The following is a 19,719-nucleotide window of genomic DNA, read 5'->3' as shown; positions in this document are numbered from 1 at the left end:
GGATGACAGAGGCTGAGATGGTTGGGTGGCATCACTGACTCGATGGACATGAGTTTGAGCAGACGCTGGGAGTCGGTGATGGACAGGGAAGCCTGGTATGCTGCAGTCCATGGGGTTGCAAAGAGTCAGACACAACTGAGTGACTGAACTGATCTGAACTGTCACTCCTTAAGTCCTGCTTTTATGGACTGACTGCTTGTGTGCCCCCAGTAGTAATATGTTGAAACCATAACCCCCAATGTGGTGGTGTTTGGGTATGGGACCTTTGGGAGGTAATTAGGGTTAGATGAAGTTATGAGGGGGGTTCACTAATCATGATGAGATGATTATAAGAAGAGAGAGCTCATTCTCCCTTTCTGCATAAGCACAGAGGAAAGGTCAGTGAGAGGGTAGCCAGCTACAAAGCAGAGAGCTCTCACCAGGCACTGAACTGACCAGCACCTTAATCTCGGGCTTCTTAGCTTCCAGAAGAGTGAGAAAATAAACTTCTGTTGTTTAAGCCACCCAGGCTGTGGTAGTTTATTATGGCAGCCCTAGCAGACTGAAATATCTGTTTATCTCTTTCCATACAAAAGGTACCAATTTTACCTTCTTTGTTTAGTTTTACCTGTTTTTGAGCTTTATATTAATGGAATTATTCTACCTACCTACCTAATGACTTGCTTTTTAACCTCAACATCATGTTTGTAAGATCCATCCATACTGAGTATATATTTGTAGTTCTTTTGTTTTAATGCTGTATGGTATTTTCTAGTACCAACATGTTACTATTTATTCTTTTGTTTTATGAGATGGGCGTCTTGGTTGCTGGTAAGAACATTCCTAGGCATGTATCCTGATGTACATTAGAACACATATCTCAAAGGTATATACCTTGGCCTGGAATTTTCGGCCATCTGGTATGCATGTGTTCAACATTATTAGATAATAGCACAGGTTCCCAGAATGGTCGAACTAACTTCCATTCCCACCAGCAGTGAATGAGAATTCCATTTTTCTATACTTTCATTAGCACTTGGTATTGTCAGACTTTTAAATTTGCCAGAATAATGGGTATATTGTGCCATCTTGTAGTTCTAATTTGCATTGCCCTGACCTGTTTATTGAAATTGAGCACCTTTTTACATTTATTGGACATTTAGATTTCTTCTTTTGTAAAACATCTTTTCAAACCTTTTGCCCACTGAGAAAAACTGGGTCATCTGCCTTCTTCTCACTGATTTGTGGTTCTTCGTACAATTAATCAGCTATATACTTTGCAGATACCTCTTCCCATTCTATGGCTTGTTTTTTCATTCTTAATGCTGTTTTTTGATGAGTAGAAGTTCTTAATCTAATGTGATCCATCATATCCAGTATTCTTTTATGGTTAATGCTTTTTGTGTAGTGTTTAAGAAACCCTTTCCTTATTCAAGATCTTACATTTTCTGCCCTACATTCTACTCTAAAACCTTTGTAGGTTTATCTTTCACACTTACTACCTGGGGATGATAGTTTTTAAATTCTTATTTGTTTATTTGGCTGCATCGGGTCTTAGTTTTGGTACACAGGATCTCTGTTGTGTCATGCAGGATCTTTTGTTGAGGCTCACAGACTCACTAGTTGTGGTGCATCGGCTTACTTGCTCTGCAGCACGTGGCATCTCAGTTCCCCAACCAGGGGTGGAACCCATGTTCCCTGCATTGCAAGGCAGAGTCTTACCCCTTAGACCACCAGGAAAGTCCCTGGGAATGATTTTTGAAAATGTGAGAGGAAGGGTTGAATTTCCTTTATTTCTCCATGTGGAAATCCAGTTGTCTCACGTTTTTCACTACTGCTCTGATGAGACACCTCTGTCATAAATCACGCAACTATATTTGAATGGGTATGTTGGGACTACAAAATTCTAAAGTCAGATGCCTAACTGTCATGATATTGACTTTGTGAAGGGAAACATGATGGACATAATGTGGTTTCCTTGCAGTCAAAGTGTGGAGTCCTAACCACTGGGCATCCAGGGAATTCCCAAATGTTTTTTTTGTTTGTTTTTTCCAAATGTATTTTAGACTTAACCAGACTCTCAACTCACAATCTCCATCTCCAAAAATGCTTACTAGCTGGTGATGCTGGCGTGTTATTTTACCTTTGAGCCCATGTTTTTCTTGCATGGTTATTATAAGGAGTAGGCATAATTTGTGACACCTAATCATAGTTAGTGATTTATCATCAGTACATATTTCACATGTAAGCACTTGCCCTGTTTGGAACTTAGGGGCTTGGAGTTCTGTAGTTGTGTTAATTTTTTATGGCTGTGTAACAAGTGGCCACAAACTCAGTGCCCGATAACAGCACCCATTTCTGACCTCACAGTTCTGGAGGTCAGAAGTCTGGGTGGGTTCTCTGCTTAGAGAGTCACAAGGCTGAAATGATTGGATGCTCTGGGGAGATCTGCCTCCAAATTCACTTACGTTGGTGGCTAAACTCAACTCCTTGCAGTTGTAGGACTGAGGTCCTTCTTCCATGCTGCCTGTCAGCCAGGGGTTACTCTTAGTTCCTAGGGGCTTCCCTAAGGCCCTTTCCACCTAGCCTTCTCCATCTTCAAGTTAGCAACAGTCAAATCCTCCTAATGCTTTGAATATGACTTTCTTTCCTGGAGAAAATGAAAGTGAAAGTGAAAGTCACTCATTTGCATCCAACTCTTTGTGACCTCATGGACTATACAGTCCAAGGAATTCTCCAGGCCAGAATAGTGGAGTGGGTAACCTTTCCCTTCTCCAGGGGATCTTTCCAACCCAGGGATCGAACCCAGATCTCCCGGATTGCAGGAGGATTCTTTACCATCAGAGTCACCAGGAAAGCCCAGGAATAGTGGAGTGGGTAGCCTATCCCTCTCCAGCGGATCTTCCTGACCCAGGAATCGAAGTGGGGTCTCCTACATTGCAGGCAGATTCTTTACTAACTAAACTATCAGGGAAGCCTGGAGAAAACACTCTGCCTTTAAAGAAGTCATGGAAATTGTGAGCTGAGATTAGATTAGAATTTTGTAGTCCAGTTGCATGATTAGCAACAATATGAGAATTTATGTAGTTTTTAAAAAGTAGTCCAAGAGATAGATCATGATGTGTGTGTGCACGCGTGCATGAGGGTGTGCAAGGAATGCTTTGTGAAAGAAGTAGAGCTGGGATTGAACCTGGAGAAATATGGTGGTTTGGATGAGTGGGAGGATAACCCACAGTCTAGGTGGGGAAACTGTGAACAGTGGTGCACTTTGGGATGGGAGCAGCCATTCTGGCTGGGAATCAAGATGTGAGTGGCAGTTGTAGCCTCACAGAAGCTTTGCAATGTCAGATAAGGTAAGGAAATGTTGGACTCAGTTATCTTAAGGAACCGAAGGTTTATTAAAGTGAAACACTTTGAACTCTCTGGAATAAAGGTGATATTGATGCATGACTTTCTTAAGACACTAAGAAAGTTTGCTCAAGAAACTTTTTTTAGTTTAGCTTCTTTTCATAGATGCCACCTTGGGTCCTTAGGAGAAACAGTACCATATGCACAGTAACAAACACACACACTGCAAGTCACAATAAAATAAGTCTCCTTTATTCTGTACTCAGTGAACAAGCTATAATCTGAGAGAATGTTGATTTTTACTTTGTAGCCATTAGACTTGCTGGAGTCCCCTCCCACTTTGGAGTTAAATATCCCTGTAGCTTCCTTTCCCCCTTCAAAGTCAGGAACTATGGCTACTGTGCAAAGGCCTACCATCTAGGAAAGTGATTGGTAAGCAAATCAGAGCAGAGGATGTCCTGTGACAGCATCAGGTGGACCTGTGGGAATGGTGGGTGAAACATACACAGGGTGCTAACGATAGAAAGCACCCTAAGCAAAAGCCTAGCAAAGGCAAAATGATCTGGAGCACGATAGCCTTGCTAGAAATAAACATTTTACAAGGACCCACAGCACTGGGAAGGGGAGGCGACGAGGATGATACACACACAGGTGGCGATCTAACGACCAGAGCTCTGAGAGGGATCCTGCTTCAGGAGTGGCCTGTAGTGTTCTGGTAGATGTGCTGTGTGGCTCTGCCCTTCAGCTTCTGCCTGCATGACAGAGGCTTGGCTCTGGCCACTGTCCTTGGGGGTGAAGGAGGATTTTGCCCCAGATACAATATTCTACCAAGCTGAGGGAGCTCAATGTTATTAACGATTGTTAAGGAAATGCTTAGTTAAGGACCAATGAGAGGAAGCCATAAAATGAGATATTTGATTGGACCAGATGCTTACTAGACACCTGCCAGTTTCCAATCCTACTGGGAGGACTATGGCATTTTTGAAGGAGGGAAAATGCAAACTGAGCCCTGAGGTCAACTCTTCCACATTCATCTGTCATCTTCTCAACTTACTCTTCCTGTGGGACACTTGGAATAAGGAGGCTGACCTTGATGGCCTATGTCTCCTCTGTTCCCCAATAGGTCAGCTAATGGGTGGAGGGGTCTCTGGCAGAGGAATGTGCACAGAACAGTTGAGGGACTTCCCAAGAGGTGTTTTGACATAAATCAGTATCTGAGAGGCACAGGACCTAGGCATTGGACTTTAGCTGTGTTTCCTGAAGATGGAAATTTGGTCGCATTGTCTGGTGCCCCCCAAGCTGGTTATAAGCAGCTCTCAGGCTCCAGGAACCACTCTGTTAGGCTCATTCAGAGTCCACCATGTTGTCCAAGGCATGCTGGGAGCACCTCTGATTCCTGGACAACACACACAAGTATACGAGATATGTCAGACACAGCAAGGCCACTGCTGCAAAGAAGGCGAGGGTGCCCACGAAGGCAGATGGCTTGATGGGCAGGCGGATGAGGGGGCTTTCAGCTGGGATCTGGTTGGTCAGGCTGAGCATGTAGCCAAGAGACCAGGCTATGCTGCTGTTCCCCACCTGTGGAGTAGAGGAGACGGCTCAGTTCTCAGGACTGGGCTTGAGGCACACGTTACATCCCCAGGACACACTACGGTCACCCTCCTGAGACACCCCCAGGAACTGTGGCTGAAGGAGGTCAACGGACTTGCCTAAGTTCAGAAACTGCAGAGACTAGGCTAGAACCCAGGTCATCATGACCACAAAGGCTTGAGTGTCCAACCTCCCACACTGCAGAGAACTAATCCTCACAGCCTCGTCACAGCCAGCGTGAAGAAGGCACAGTTAACAACAGTGGAAGTTTTTCTGTCATTGGGTACAGAAGTGTCTGTAGCTAAAGAAAGAGGTGATGCATGTTTTACCGAACCCAGGACCAGTTTCTAAGAAAAGAAGGTCAATCTAAGTGGGAAGCAGACTGTGTCAGTTTCATCTGGTAATTCCATCAGTTTTTGTTGGCATGGTTTTAGGTCATTTTGGTAGATATATAAATGTCTCACATTTGCAATCTTCCATCCTCTCTCCCTCACTGTGGTGTCTTCTCGTTGCAGGGCACAGACTCCAGGGTGCACAGGGTCAGTAGTTGTGGTGCATGGACTTAGTTGCTCCCTGGCATGTGGAATCTTCCCAGACCAGGGATTGAACCCGGGTCCCCTGTGGTGGCAGGTGGATTCTCATCTACTGAGCCACCAAGGAAATCCCCAAAATATTTTGGATATAAATCTTTGTTTGGCAAATCTCCTGAAGTCTTTTTATATCCTCACATTTGAATACTTATTTGACTGATATTAAATTCTTTATAAATAAAGGAAAGGAGCTTGAAACCTAGAATTATGTATCCTCCCCTCCCCAAATGGGTATTTAATGGAAAATCATAATGTGCTTTCCTGATAATTAGATTAATTAGAAACAAAGCTTGGAGAGTACATGCCACCAGCAGTCCTTATCTGTCTCCAGACATCCTTATTTTTTACGGCTGACTCAATTTTATCTACGTAAAACAGTCACAAGCCTAATACTGGATATTGCTTGCTTTAATCTAATTACTGCTGAAGCTAATACTGAACAGACTGACTCCAGACATACTTCAGGCTTTACATCTGCTATTCCTGAAATGAGAAAACCCTCCAAGAACCTGGGAACAAAGTGCTGGATCAACATAACAGCAAGGCTGAGTCCTGAAAGCAAAGTACAGAGGCACCTCACCAAACAGTCACCTGTCATTCCAGTATCAGACCATTCTGGACACTTGAAAGTGAATACAGTGACCTCAGACTCATTCTAAGATCAAATTCTTATTTAACGCTGCTTACTTAATCCCTGTGCTCTAAAGAATAGATCTCCATCTGACATCTGTGTAAAATGGAGATCAGTTAGTTACTATCCTCTTAACAAAATTGTTGTATTTGAAGCTTCTTGTCAGGATAAAAAGTCTCAGTTCCTTAACATATTTATGGATTCACTCAACAATATTTACTAAGAGCCTTCTATGTTCTCAGCCTTGTGTGAGTGCTAGGAATATGAGGATGATAAAGCAAGTCCTGCCCCCACAGAGCTTAGAGTCCACAGTTCTTGGCTTCCTTAGCTCACATAGAAGGTTTCCAATGACCACTTCCTCTAATTCTCCATTATCTCTTCTCATAAGCTCACCAGGGATCAAACCTCATTGGCTCCCATTCAGCAAGTTTAAATCTCCACTTCCCACTTATCTCCTACATTTCTTTCACACACATACAAACAAACATCTATTTTGAGAGGAAGAAGAGGAAAACAATTTGTGCTTTGACTTACTTCCTTTTTAAAATGTATTTGAGGCCAGCTCTCCTCAGTGAATTTGTATCCACTTACAAGCAAATGGTAGATATAGTGGGCCGAGAAGCAGTAGGAGCGTGCATACTGCTCATCAAACTGGGGCAGCAGCAGTGGGAGCTGAAGGTAAGTTCAAAACAGGGAGGAGGCAGGTTTTAAAATGCGCATTTTAGAACAGCTTAGGTCAGCAGTCATATTTTAAAGAATCTTACCACCCAGAGAATTTCATCATTAAAATTACTATAAAATAATACAATGACAAAAAATCCATAGTTTATGTTCATTTGTTTCATTGTTTAGATTCCACAGATACATGATAAAATACAGTATCTGTCTTCCTCTGTCTGACTTATTTCACTAAGCATAATACCCTCCATGTCCACTCATGTTGCTGCAAATGGCACAATTTCATTCTTCTTAATGGCTGAGTGATATTCCACTGTATATATACACCACATCTCCTATATTTTAAAAAAATCCCTTTACAACATAACCGAGTGGTAAAGAACCTGCCTGCCAAGGCAGGAGACATAACAGATGCAGGTTTGATCCCTGGGTTGGGAAGATCCCCTGGAGAAGGAAATGGCAACCCACTCCAGTATTCTTGCCTGGAGAATCCCATGGACAAAGGAGTCTGGTGGGCTATAGTTCATAGGGTCGCAAAGAGTTGGACTGAAGCGACTTAGCACGCATACAATATCATGGAAGAGCAATCTTAAGTTTATAGAGTGCTTGTTACATGCCAGACACGGTTATAAACATTGTGCCCATGGATAGAACATTTAATCCACAACACAGCTGTGAGGTGGGTTCCTTATTACCCCCATCTTACAGATGTGGTGAAGGAGAACAGCATAAAAGTCACATTCAGAACATACATACACACACGTACACACACACACACAGGCGCAAATGAAATCTACTCTGCTCTACTGTTCCGTACCAATATGGATCCTTTTTCTTTAAATACTGACCTGATTCCAATTCTTTGAGCAGAAATTCCAGGTGCTCAAGTTGAAGGTGTGCAGAGAAAAGCTACCCGAAAGGTTGAAAGCATTGGCTGTGTAGTAGAATCCTGCAAAAGCCTGTAAGGAAGTTGTACAGGAGGAAAAGAAAGTGGGAAACAGCTCAGCAGAGGAAAAACAGGAAGGTGAGAAATAATCAGTAGGGGGAAAAGGAATCTCTGTTGTTTTGCTCTTACCACAAATGACCCTTTAACTCTTGGCTGATACACCCCATCAAAGGAACAAGCTTCGTGATCATGGCAAGCGCTGAAGTTAAATAGGGAAGCCACCTTTTCCCTACACAGCGCTGGGTCCCCGGTTCCTTCAAAAGTGATGCTGTTGTTGGGATTAAATCTTTCAGGTCTCAGGTCCTCTGTACACAGGCTGCCAAACACTTGTGCCTCAGTGAAGGTGGTGATGTAATTCCGAGGGTAACAAGGGTTGGTGAGTGTGGTTTCAGGGGTATTATCCTATAGGGACAAGAGTAAGGTGTTAGAAATCACTCTTGTGGAGGTCCAAGTACTTTCCTTTTGCAAATCTTCACTCTTGTTCCCCTCTAATGCCAAGAGAGAAATGGAAAAAAGGCCATTATACGTCCGGTGGAAGGGAAGTCCCAGGTAGTCTAGATAACTCTACTTGGGGTGGGGAGATTGTCTCTCTGCACCAGGCACAATACTAGGCTCTGCTCCAGCACTTAGCACAGCTCCATGAAGCAGGTTTTATGAACTCCATTTTGATGAGAAAGCAGGATATGTTTAGGTTAATTGACCATTTTGAAGAGAATGTTATCTATCCACCTAAAAATAACAATTAAAAAGGTACAAATAAATGTATTATGAAAATTAAGGCTCATTCCCACCCACTTTATCCACCGAGGTTCCCTCCCTGGAAGTAACCACCATTGCCAGTTACAGTGTATTCTAACAGAGATTCTGTGTATACTTCTTCCATGCATGTGCAATTACATTTTCTTTTCCCCTCTTTTTCTTTCTTTAAATTTTAAATCATAAATGGTAGTGCTCTATACACACTGTTCTGTCCCTTGCATTTCTTACTTAAGAATATATCTTTGAGATTTTCCTTTCATTGTACATGTAAGAGTGACCTCTTCTTTTTACACTAGTTTCTTTCATGCTAGCTACATAGAACTCCACTGTACAAATAAACTGTACTTTATTTAGGGAATCCCATCTAGAGGAAAATGTAGCTGGTTTCCAATCATGTGCCATTATAAAACAATGATGTAATAAATACCCTGTTACATAGAAATCTTCAATCAGTTTGTAATTTATTTGGTATTAAGATTGTGGTAGGGATTTGATTTTACTTTCTCCAGATGATTATCCAATCTTCTATCTATGGTGAAAAATGTTCCCTTTATTTAATGCTAAATTCCAAAATGTGTTTGGTTCAATTTATGGGCTCTCTTTTCCAAGGAATTGGATTTGAACTCTGTGTAATTTCAAAGCTACTAAAGTGTATTTTATCCTCTACAGTAAAATCTTGGCCCAGAAAACACTTAGCTCAGCCCTCTCATTTTACTGCTGAGGAACCTGAGATACACATCAAAATAATGTAATCATTTAATGAAAGGCAGCCGTAGGATTCTATACAGAATCCTACAGAAGTCCAACACTCATCCGATATAGCTTACGTGAATATCCTACAGAAAGATCTTAATATGACTGTGGAGGAAGCAAATCGGCCCCTTCTGCTTCAGTGGCGTGAAAAAGTCTATGGTGTTCAACAGCTGTTCTGTCTAATTTGTAACATATTACGTCATGGTCACCCTATGGCTGAAATAATCATTGAAAGAAAAAAAAAATCAAATCAACAACTAATCATTTAGTTTCCCCCTCCAAATCTGACTTATACTTTTTTAATAATTAAAATAAATAATTTCTGGCCTGGCTTGGAGAAGAAGCAAAATAATATAAATTATTTTTGGCTAGAAGAAGCTTGGTAAAGATTAATTCAGTTCTCTTTTTGGGTCATGAATTATTTGTTATAGCATTCCTGAAATGTAACTTGCCAATGTGCCAAGTTACTTAGTCCCTCAACATTTAATAAATCTTCCCTGAATTTAGTCTTTGCAGGGCATTAGCATGAAAGGGTCATGTACTTTCCTTTGTAACTACATGACCAACATCGTTTTTCTTTTTAAATAATGTATTTGGAATACTGCCCGTGCTTGTGCTCAGTCGTTCAGGCGTGTTCGACCCTTTGCGACCCCCATGGACTGTTGCTGGCCAGGCTCCTCCGTCCGTGGGATTTTTCCAGGCAAGAATACTGGAGTGGGTTGTCATTTCCTCCTCCAGGGGATCTTCCCAACCCAGAGATCGAACCTGTGTCTCTTATGTCTCTTGCATTGGCAGGTGGGTTCTTTACCACTAGCACCACCTGGCCAGCCATTATATATACCACATGAAGCCAAATTTGTAAATACACATATTCTTGCATTTAAAAAAAAACTGGAAGAACATGCAATAATATGTTGATGATGGCTAATTCCAAGTTTTGTTATTATTTATATTCTTTATGTCTTGGAGAAGGCAATGGCACCCCACTCCAGTACTCTTGCCTGGAAAATCCCATGGACGGAGGAGCCTGGTAGGCTGCAGTCCATGGGGTCGCTAAGAGTCGGACACGACTGAGCGACTTCACTTTCACTTTTCACTTTCATGCATTGGAGAAGGAAATGGCAACCCACTCCAGTATTCTTGCCTGGAGAATCCCAGGGATGGGGGAGCCTGGTGGGCTGCCATCTATGGGGTCGCACAGAGTCGGACACGACTGAAGCGACTTAGCAGCAGCAGCAGCAGCATGTCTGTATTTTCTAATTTTTTTTTTCCACTGAATATGTGTTACTTTAAAACCAGAAGAAAAAAATCTTACTTAACAAGGGAGAGAAAGTGAATGCATATCCCTAATGTCTAACATGCTATCAGAGTGAGACTTGAGCCTTGGGGTCACTGGAGACCCCTTATTAAGAAAATAATTTGCAAAGTATATATCGGTAGCTCAGATGGTAAAGAATCTTCCTGCAGTGCATGAGACCTGAGTTCGATCCCTGGATCAGAAAGACCCCCTGGAGTAGGAAATGGCAACCTACTCCAATATTCTTGCCTGGAGAATTCCATGGACAGAGGAGCCTGGCAGGCTACAGTCCGTGGGGTTGCCAAGAGTTGGACACAACTGATTAACACTTTCACTTTTTCATATATCTAGGTGTCACTCTCACCACACTCTGTAGCCCTTTATATTTCAGTCCAGGAACTGAGACCTGGACTGGAGGCAATTACTCAGGCAGCATTCATGATGCAATAAACTTTGGGAACCTTTAAGTTGGGGCTTGGCAACACATCTTTGGAACATGAAAGTATTGGCTAGGCAGGTCGGGACTTGCATTTGTGGGTGATCCTCATCACACCTGGATCCTTCCCCACACATGAGTCAGAAGGCTTAGAGGGCAAAGCCACTCTCTCAGGCATCCACATGTTATCAGGCAAGTTGAAGATGCCTCCTGTCCCTGTGAGTTGACTATATACAGTGAGAGGCAGGGGTGTCCCACCTCTCCCCCCAGACCTGGGCTCACACCCTGAGACCTGCATTCTCAAGTCCAAATGAGACCTCACCCAGGTGGAGTATTCACTTCTCTACTGTAGACTGTTGGGTACATAGACAGTCATTCTTTAATAAATCTTGTAGGAGTGTGTGCACAAATATACATACACACCCCCTCATAGCCAGCCAATTTAAGAGGTTAGCTTCTCAAACCTAGATTCACCCTGGGAAAAGGGTGATTTCCCCTGCCTCCCTTCTCCCGTCTGAAGTTCAGAGGAGCCTTGCCCTCCCTGCCCCATCCAGCACCCCTTCTAAGGCCAGAGCTGGAGGAAGGGGCCTTAAGTATTGCTAGAAATAAAAGGGGAGAGAAAAAAGGAGCCCAGTTAGAGAGGATTGACTAAGCTCCCTGTGGGGTTTGGTTTGGCCTAGTGGAGGGGTGTATTTGGGAGTCTGGCCTGGGCACGGAGTCTCCTGAGCCGTGGAGGAGTAGCTCAGGGCTGCCTGCAGGGCCCCCGCTCCGTCTTTCCCAGGAGTGCCCAGCCCCTCCCCCAAATATATGTGGCATACATGTGTGCTGGGGCTGCAGCCTTTCCTGTGAGGCTGAAAGAGAAGTTTTGGGAAGAGGGCCAGACCTGGAGGGTGAATTCTCACAATCCACCCTGCATGAATACTCAGTAAATGCAGGGATCTGAAGATGTGAGTTCTACTGATGACTCTTTGTAAACCAACCCAATTTTTCTCCAGCTGGTGGCTGGGAAATACCGCTTCCTTCCTTATGACCAGAGTAAGCTGCAGTGTTGGGGGTTAACCTACTGATGCTGTGTCCCCTATATTCAGAGGCTGACTCAGCCCCTGTGCCCTGCTCCCAGGTCCCCTCAAAAGTCAGGATCTGTGGCCTCCAGTTGCCCTCATGCCCCTCCAGGTGATCAAGGTTCCTTCCCTTCATTCTCCTTTCATCTTCCCTTTTCAGCCATGGCCGAGATGGATGTCCCCTGAGCACTGGAGTTTGGGGCCCAGGGTCACATCCATGGTGCTAGAGCTCTCGCTGCCACAAACAGTACTCATGTCAAGTTTATATTAGTGACAGCCTAACTGATGTCTGAAGTACCCATCATATTCAGTTACCATATAAATTACTGGCCAATGCGATAGAATTTGGTTGCTCTAAGATCCCACCATATAAAGCGCATTAAATCTGCCTAATATAGGCTCAAAAAAGAAGCCTGAGCCTGGGGAGGTCCTCTGCCTTCTCTGTTGTCAGCAAGCATTTCTCCTGTGACCAGGTTTATTATTTTGTCTGCATTCAGGGGACTCTCTGCAATCTCAGGCTTCATTAGCTACTAGTTTAAAGCAGTTTATGTCCATAAAGGGATCCCAAGTCCTGAATCATTTATAAAACCTCTGGGGCTCTGGAATTTCCCTGGACTTCTGACTCAAATACACTGGAAGTGGTCAGCGTATCAGAGAGAGAGCGCGAGCGCTTGGACCCCTACAAGTTAACAGGAAAATGCACCTTCTAATTGGAGTGGAAAGGACAGACCCCAGAAGGCAAGGCATCTTCCCCTCAGCCAAGACCCCGGAGGGAACGCCTGTTGCCCCCTGGCTCAGGTACCTGAAGGAGGGTTGCCAGAAACCTCTTCTCAGCCTCGTTCCGGCCATAGCACTGGAAGCTATGTGTGTAGAGCGTGTATTCATAGCCATACAGGGTCACCTTCATGATGTCGCTGGTGTTCAGCCCCACCTTCTCTTCTGCCGCGAAGGATATTTGGGTGGAGGCACCACCCAAATCCAGAGCACCTGTGGTCTCCTTTCCACTCGGATGTATCCACATATGCCACAGGCTCTTCTATGCAGTTGGAAAAAGAAGCAAGGAAAAAGACCAAAGGTGCCATCTCTGATTGGCCAGGGTTCATCACCCAGGATCCATCTCTTATTGCTAAGAAGTATGACATGGGGTGCATTCAGGGCCAAATCTCTCCTTTGTTCCATGGGTGGTGAACTCAAATGCTTTTAGGGACTGGACAGGCAACATAAATGAGTGAGTAGATTACACTATAGGAAACGGTGAGGACTGTGGCCATCTGGGGAACGCATGAGTTATCGACTCTGTTCCAGTTGGTTGTTGGCATGCAGGAATGTGAGTCTGCTGTGACCAGCTCTTCCAACTTTTGGGGAGTGAGGGAATCCAGAAGAAGCTAGAATTGTGGATTTCTATGTGAATTTTCCAAAATATTAACTAAATTAATTAACTTTAACTAAAAATATATTCAAGGGGGAAGAAAACAGGTCTTGGGCTGGACATGGTAGGGGTATCCTCAGTTTACACCCTCTGTGACATGGTGATTATCTTTCAGAGTCAGCTTTCCTCTGCACCAAAGGAGCAGGGAGTGTGGAAACTGGAGTGTGAGGAGACCTGAGGACACAGTGGGAAGAAGGCTGCCTGAGGGCTCTGTAAATTCCTGACGGCTACAGGACTTCTTGGAAGGGTCATTCTCTAGTTGTATTTCAAAAGACTCATAGCCCACTGCAAGATTTAGATCCCCCCTCCCCCCTCAAATTTCTTGTTCGTAGGTAAAATGATATTCCCCCTCCCCCATGCATTTGTCTTATTTAGGATCCAAGGCTTTGTCCCAGCTAAACATGTCTTTTCTTGGCTATTGTATCACTGGTGTTTCCCTAATGCATTACATGATAGAAATGATGCAGGACAGATGGCCCTGTCAGCATGCACCTCTGTTTAAGCTACCAACCCCAGGGGACAGAATAAACAGTGAGATTAAAAACCATGCATTTGTTTTCACACACCTCCAAGAAATTTCCCATTAAATAGTTGGCTGTAATCCATCCATATATCCCTTCCTCTTGCCCAGAAATGATTTGAGCATCCCTAAAATCAAAGGGCTGAGACTCGAAGTAGTTTTGGATGCTCTCAAGGACTTCATTAGCTGCTGTTTCGTTTTGCAACCTATGCAAGGCACAGAACACAAAAGGCTGAGTGCCCAGACGACAATCTTAAAATAACCTCCCCACTCCCTCAGGCAGGGACTGTTTTCCAGATGTAGGTAAGACACGGGAACCCCCTCTGCAAGTTGAAGCCTCCCAGGCAACCATGAAGGCAGGCTGCACTTGTTACCTGTCAAACTGCCAAGCAGGGAAATAGCTACCAGTACAAATATCACTTGTTCTCGCCTCCCTTACCTGTTTCTATTCTGCTGTCTGGCAACCACTAAAGAGCCTCCTACTCAATCACTATTGCTCTGTGTCAGATCAGCAGAGGAAAGGAGATTAGTGAAGACATAGGAGTAGCGTAAGTATTCGCTTGGGGCACTATACAAAGAAACCCTCATCAGGCCAGAAGGAAGGGGAGCTTAGGAAAGAGGGGGAAAGGAAGAGGGGTTTTTCGCTGTCCCTGCTTTGCTCTTTTGGAGGGCTTTGGCATGAGAGGATATGATGGCCATCATGGCTGTCCCTGAATTGAAATCCTTTAGTGTGCTGATTCATGGAGGAGTGGTGATATAGCATTCATAGCACCCATGACATAGTGTATTTGCATCATTCATCTGTGCCATTTTATGGAAGAAAGCTCACTTGGGACACTCTTTTCCCTTTCATCAGTGGGCTAAGAAAGTCGGGGTGCACTGGCTTACTCTTGGCTGAAGAAGAAGAAAGAGCAATGCTACAAGCTGAAGTCCATTCCAGTTCAGTAGCAATTTATCACTGCTTGGAAAATAATGAATAATTTTCCTAGTTTTATTCCCAGAGACTCAAATTATTGTTTTTTCTATATTTGACTTTTCTAGCAATTAAAATATCAACTAGTTCCTCAGAAGAAATGGATCACCATCAGGAAGTTGTGAAAGAGTTCACAAAGAAGTGTCAATATTTAATTTATTCAAATGTAACATTCACCTTCTCGCTAAGTGGCAAACTTTCTGTTCTATGTTTTTTTTTTCATGGCTATAAATTACAGAGCCTTTGAATGATTTCTCACTGAGAGGACTGGGAGAAAAAAGCAACCAAGACAAAGTTGAGTTCTTTGCTTCCATTAGAAAGAAAAAGCAGAAGGAAGGGATTTCTATATCATTTCTATTTCAGGTAAACATAGCAATCTTGAAAACACACTGCAGAATCTAAGAGTAAGCAAAGAAATCTGACTTCCTTCTACATTCTACTTGATCAACCAGGACATAGGAATAGAAAAAATGAGAGGAAAACTACAAGGAAAAGGCTCAGTCCAGCTGAAAGTGCTTCATGCTCTTTTTGATGATCATCTGAAAGCGACTCTGCTTGTTCTTTTGAAGTTTCTGCATGTGGTGAAGAAAATACATGTAATTTTAGATTCCTAATGTAATGCAACCAAATGCAACCAAATGAGTGTCATCTTTTGGGGAGAAAGCCTTATTTTCAAAGTTTAGGGCAGCATCTACCCTTTAATTTCGGTAGTTTTAAGTTTGATGGGTTTTTAAAAAACTGTTTTTCTTTTATTTCAAGGTCAAGGAAATATTATCATGGAGAAAAAAAATGAGAAAGAACATTCAAAAACAATGCAATGGGGCTAAAAGTCATGGCTGAAAATTTAGAAGGAACTGCTTAATTGAATGAAATGAGATGTTTATTTTTTATAGTATATCCAAAGGCTTTGGGGCGAGGAGCAGAATTCCCATTATTTGAAAGCAGATATTTTGGTGACATTTTGTACATGGGCTCCAGTACTCTTGCCTGGAGAATCCCATGGACGGAGGAGCCTGGTGGGCTACAGTCCATGGGGTCGCCAAGAGTCGGACACGACTGAGCAACTTCACTTTCACTTTTCACTCTCATGCACTGGAGAAGGAAATGGCAACCCACTCCAGTATTCTTGCCTGGAGAATCCCAGGGACAGCGGAGCCTGGTGGGCTGCCGTCTATGGGGTCGCACAGAGTCGGACACGACTGACGCGACTTAGCAGCAGTAGCAGCAGAAGCTAAATAGCTTAGTAGTATAGTGGCTTACATTTAGTGGAACTGGTTGTGCACAGGTATTAAAGTTGTTATTTAGTTGCTCAGTTGTATTCAACTCTTTTATGACCCAGTGGACTGTAGCCTGCCATATGCTCCTCTGTCCATGGAATTTCCTAGGCAAGAATACTGGAGGGGGTTGCTATGCCCTTCTCCAGGGGACCTCCCCAGATCAGGGATCAAACCTGAGTCTCCTGCACTGGCAGGCCAATTGTTTACCACTGAGCCACCAGGGAAACCCCAGTGTTAAAATACCAGAGGTCAAAAATAGTTTCTACTTTTCAGGAAAACTAGAGGTACATCCCATGGCTAGATTTCATGTAACTTTCCTTTTTTTTACAGCATTCTCAATAAAATCACCATGGGGAAGGGGATCAAATATAGAACTGTTTCTTTCTGAGTATTAAGACTAAAAGTTTCCCAACTTTTAAAGCCTAAATTTACGGCAGAATGTGGGCTTCTTTCCCAGAAATACAGTTACATTCTTGGAAAGACTCAACACATTCCTGGCTGTGTTGGTCCGACAGGCTCCTCTGTGCCATTCGAGCTCTTACCTCAGTAATCGCATCCCAGCTGTGGCTCCCAGGTAAATGCAGGTGGATCCATGGAGACGGACTGGAATGTGCCCCTTGACTTTTTGCATGCAATCCTCAAAGGCTTTGGGGGCATCTTGGGGGTTTTCCGCATAGTTGGAGATCCCAGAGCCTGAAGAGCAAGCATTCATCACTTCTTAGCATTCCCAGGAACCAACAAGAGCCATACAACTTTTAAATAAAAAAGCAAATCAGCTCTGGAAATTAATGGGTTTTTGTAGGGGATTGAAAACAGCGTATGTGCTAAGTTCCATGTAGCCACACAGATGAGTCAATTCCCAAAATGTAGAAGGAAAGAATTACAAAGGTGAAAAAAAATGAGCCGAGACCTGCTTTGAAAAAAGGTTCTCATTATGGAAATTTCAAATATAAATAAAAGTAGAGAGAAGAGTACAACAAACCCATGCACCCATCTTCCAGTTTTAACAGTGATCAGTCTTGCCCCATCTGCACTCATTCTCTCCTCATGAAGCAAACTGCAGACATGGTATCATTTCATTCTATAAATATTTCAGTATGTATCATTAAAAGAGAAGATTTCTTGTAAAGAAACATAACCATAGTCTCATTAGTCTATCTAAAAGTTTAAAAAATAATCACTTAATATAATTAAGTATCTAATTAAGATTCACATTTCCTCCATATTCATATTTTTTCTTTACCTCTCTCTATCTAGTTTGTTTGAACTAGGGCCCAAATAAATTCCATCCGTTATAATTGGTTGCCATGTCTTTTAAGTCTCCTTTAATATATAGATTCTGTCCTCTCTTTCTAATTTTTCTTTGTAATTAAACACTTTTCCCCTTGCAATTTCATTTGTCCTGTAGTTTCATAAAGTCTAGAATTTGCTGACTGCATCTCTATGGTTCATTTAATATGTTATTTGGTTCCAGTGTTTTCTATAAATTGGTAACTGAACACAGAGGCTTAATCAGTTTCAGGTCTGAACTTTTTCAGAAAGAGTAATTTGTAGGGATGTGCATTTCCAATAAGAGGTACAAGCATCTGGTTGTTTCTATCTTTGTGCTGTTAATAGGCATCAATGATCATTGCTTAGATCCATTAGCCCATTAGGGTTTGTGAAATGGTGATATCTTATTTCCATCATTCTTGTTTCACTTTTTATCTAAAATGCTTTTCAAAGAGGAAAACTTCCCCATCATTAACTACTTGGTTACCCTATAGTATAGTTTCTATGGGGAAGGCTGGATAGATATGTGCTTGATTCTTTCCCTTTATTTACCAGCTTAAAAAATATTGATTGTAGACTTCCCTGGCAGTCCAGTGGTTGACTCCACGCTTCAGATGTAGGGGGCGGAGGTTCGATCCCTGTTTGGGGAACTAATATCCCACATGCCATGTGACCAGATAAATTTTAAAAATTTATATATATATAAATATATATATGTTGCATCTCCAGTATCTTCTTAACTTAACCAACGAGGGATTTTATTTGTTTGTTTAATATCTTTAAGGGCTTATGAATTTACAGATATGTTTGATATGTAATATTGCAGTTATTATTCTTATTGATGGCCCATCTTTATCCAGTGGTGCTTTCTTCAGTTTGGCAGCTGAGTCCTTTTGACATGATCCCAGAAACCTCTAAGAACTTCTCTGCTGTCCGATATGATGAGATGTATCAGTCACCTATATACTTCCTGCCCCAGATCGGGAATCTGCCATTTCTCCAAGAAATCCTGATTTCTTTTATTGAGTAATGGTATCTAGTATCCAAAATTTAGAAGTTAGGGTGCTCATTGCAAGCCTTTCCAGAAGACAGACCTAGAGAAAACTTTTTTTCAGGAGAAAACATGTCATGAGTTCTTAGTGGTACTTCTAATTCAGAACTTCAATTTTTCCCTTGAATTCACTGATCTTGTATCTTTATCTTTCTTTTCCTATGCTAAAGATCCTGTTCCCCAGCCCCTCCAACTTAATAACTCATTTGCTTTATTTCACAATCCACATGCAACAGTCTCAGTATGACAGTGACAGTACCAGCACTACCATCAGTTGTAGGATTATTGAAAACAATTTAAAAATTTTTTGAAGTTCTTTTTGTCCTTAGGGTATATTGGCAACCCACTCCAGTATTGTTGCCTGGAGAATCCCAGGGACGGCGGAGCCTAGTGGCTGCCTTCTATGGGGTCGCATGGAGTCGGACACGACTGAAGCGACTTAGCAGCAGCAGCATATCCTATTAGGCATATAAGAGTGTCCATAAATAAAGTCTTCTTGAAATACATACATGCTAATTTGTCTCCAGATGGTCTATGGCTGCTTTCATGCTAAAGTAGGAGAGTTAAATGGTTACAACAGAGATCACGTGGCCAACAAATGAAAAATATTTATCCTCTAGCTCTTTACAGAAAAAGTTTGCTGTCCCCTGACTTAGATGATTTATTGGCACCTCCAACTTAATATATTCAAAACCAGATTCCTTAATCCATGCCATAGCCCCAACCCTCAGCGTTGCCGCCTCTCAGGAGACAGTACCTACATGCACACAGTCACTCAGGTCAGAACTGATGCTCAGGTGCCATCAGCCAGGATACCATACATTAAAATGATTGTAAAATGTTGGCTCTACTTCCAAAATACTGCTCAAATCTCAACACTTCTCACTCCTTCCCCAGAACCACTCTCAGTCAGTGTTTCTCAGCCTCCGCACTACCGACCTTTTGGGCTGGATCGTTCTTTGTTGTGGGGACTGTTCTGCAAGTCATGCAATGGTTAGCAGCATCCTTAGTTCTCTACCACTAGGTGCCAGCAGCACCACAAACCCCAGTTGTGAAAACCAAAAATGTCCCCAGAGGGACTTCCCTGGTGGTCCAGTGGCTAAGACTCCATGCTCCCAATGCAGGG

At 42.8% G+C, this 19,719-nt stretch overlaps 2 protein-coding genes and 1 long non-coding RNA gene across 9 annotated transcripts in view; 2 read left to right on the top strand and 1 right to left on the bottom strand.

Moving 5' to 3' along the window:
• The window catches only part of LOC145520641 (uncharacterized), a 279,274-nt gene that overhangs the window by 51,285 nt on the left and 208,270 nt on the right, over positions 1 to 19,719 (top strand). The window lies entirely within an intron of this gene.
• On the top strand, positions 1,659 to 8,966 carry LOC145520648 (uncharacterized). The gene is made up of 2 exons (XR_014064695.1): positions 1,659 to 2,508; positions 7,237 to 8,966. It is a non-coding gene; the product is annotated as an uncharacterized LOC145520648 (long non-coding RNA).
• The window catches only part of ENTPD3 (ectonucleoside triphosphate diphosphohydrolase 3), a 34,442-nt gene continuing 18,280 nt past the window's right edge, over positions 3,558 to 19,719 (bottom strand). The window contains exons 5-11 of one of the 2 annotated variants that reach the window (XM_081527618.1): positions 16,813 to 16,963; positions 14,067 to 14,226; positions 12,874 to 13,107; positions 7,895 to 8,167; positions 7,668 to 7,778; positions 6,676 to 6,813; positions 3,558 to 4,908 (exon numbers count right to left, since the gene is read on the bottom strand). In XM_081527618.1, the coding sequence (XP_081383744.1) occupies positions 4,672 to 4,908; positions 6,676 to 6,813; positions 7,668 to 7,778; positions 7,895 to 8,167; positions 12,874 to 13,107; positions 14,067 to 14,226; positions 16,813 to 16,963 (1,304 nt within the window). In that variant the 3' untranslated portion in view covers positions 3,558 to 4,671. The remainder of the gene's footprint in view (positions 4,909 to 6,675; positions 6,814 to 7,667; positions 7,779 to 7,894; positions 8,168 to 12,873; positions 13,108 to 14,066; positions 14,227 to 16,812; positions 16,964 to 19,719) is intronic. The other variant, XM_081527619.1, reaches the window with a different exon arrangement.

Source organism: Giraffa tippelskirchi, chromosome 9, assembly GCF_054371585.1.
Source record: "Giraffa tippelskirchi isolate mGirTip1 chromosome 9, T2T-mGirTip1v1.2.pri, whole genome shotgun sequence".
In the NCBI taxonomy this organism is placed as follows: domain Eukaryota; kingdom Metazoa; phylum Chordata; class Mammalia; order Artiodactyla; family Giraffidae; genus Giraffa; species Giraffa tippelskirchi.
The sequence above is the reverse complement of the archived record's forward strand: the minus strand, read 5'-3'. Positions and strand labels throughout refer to the sequence as shown.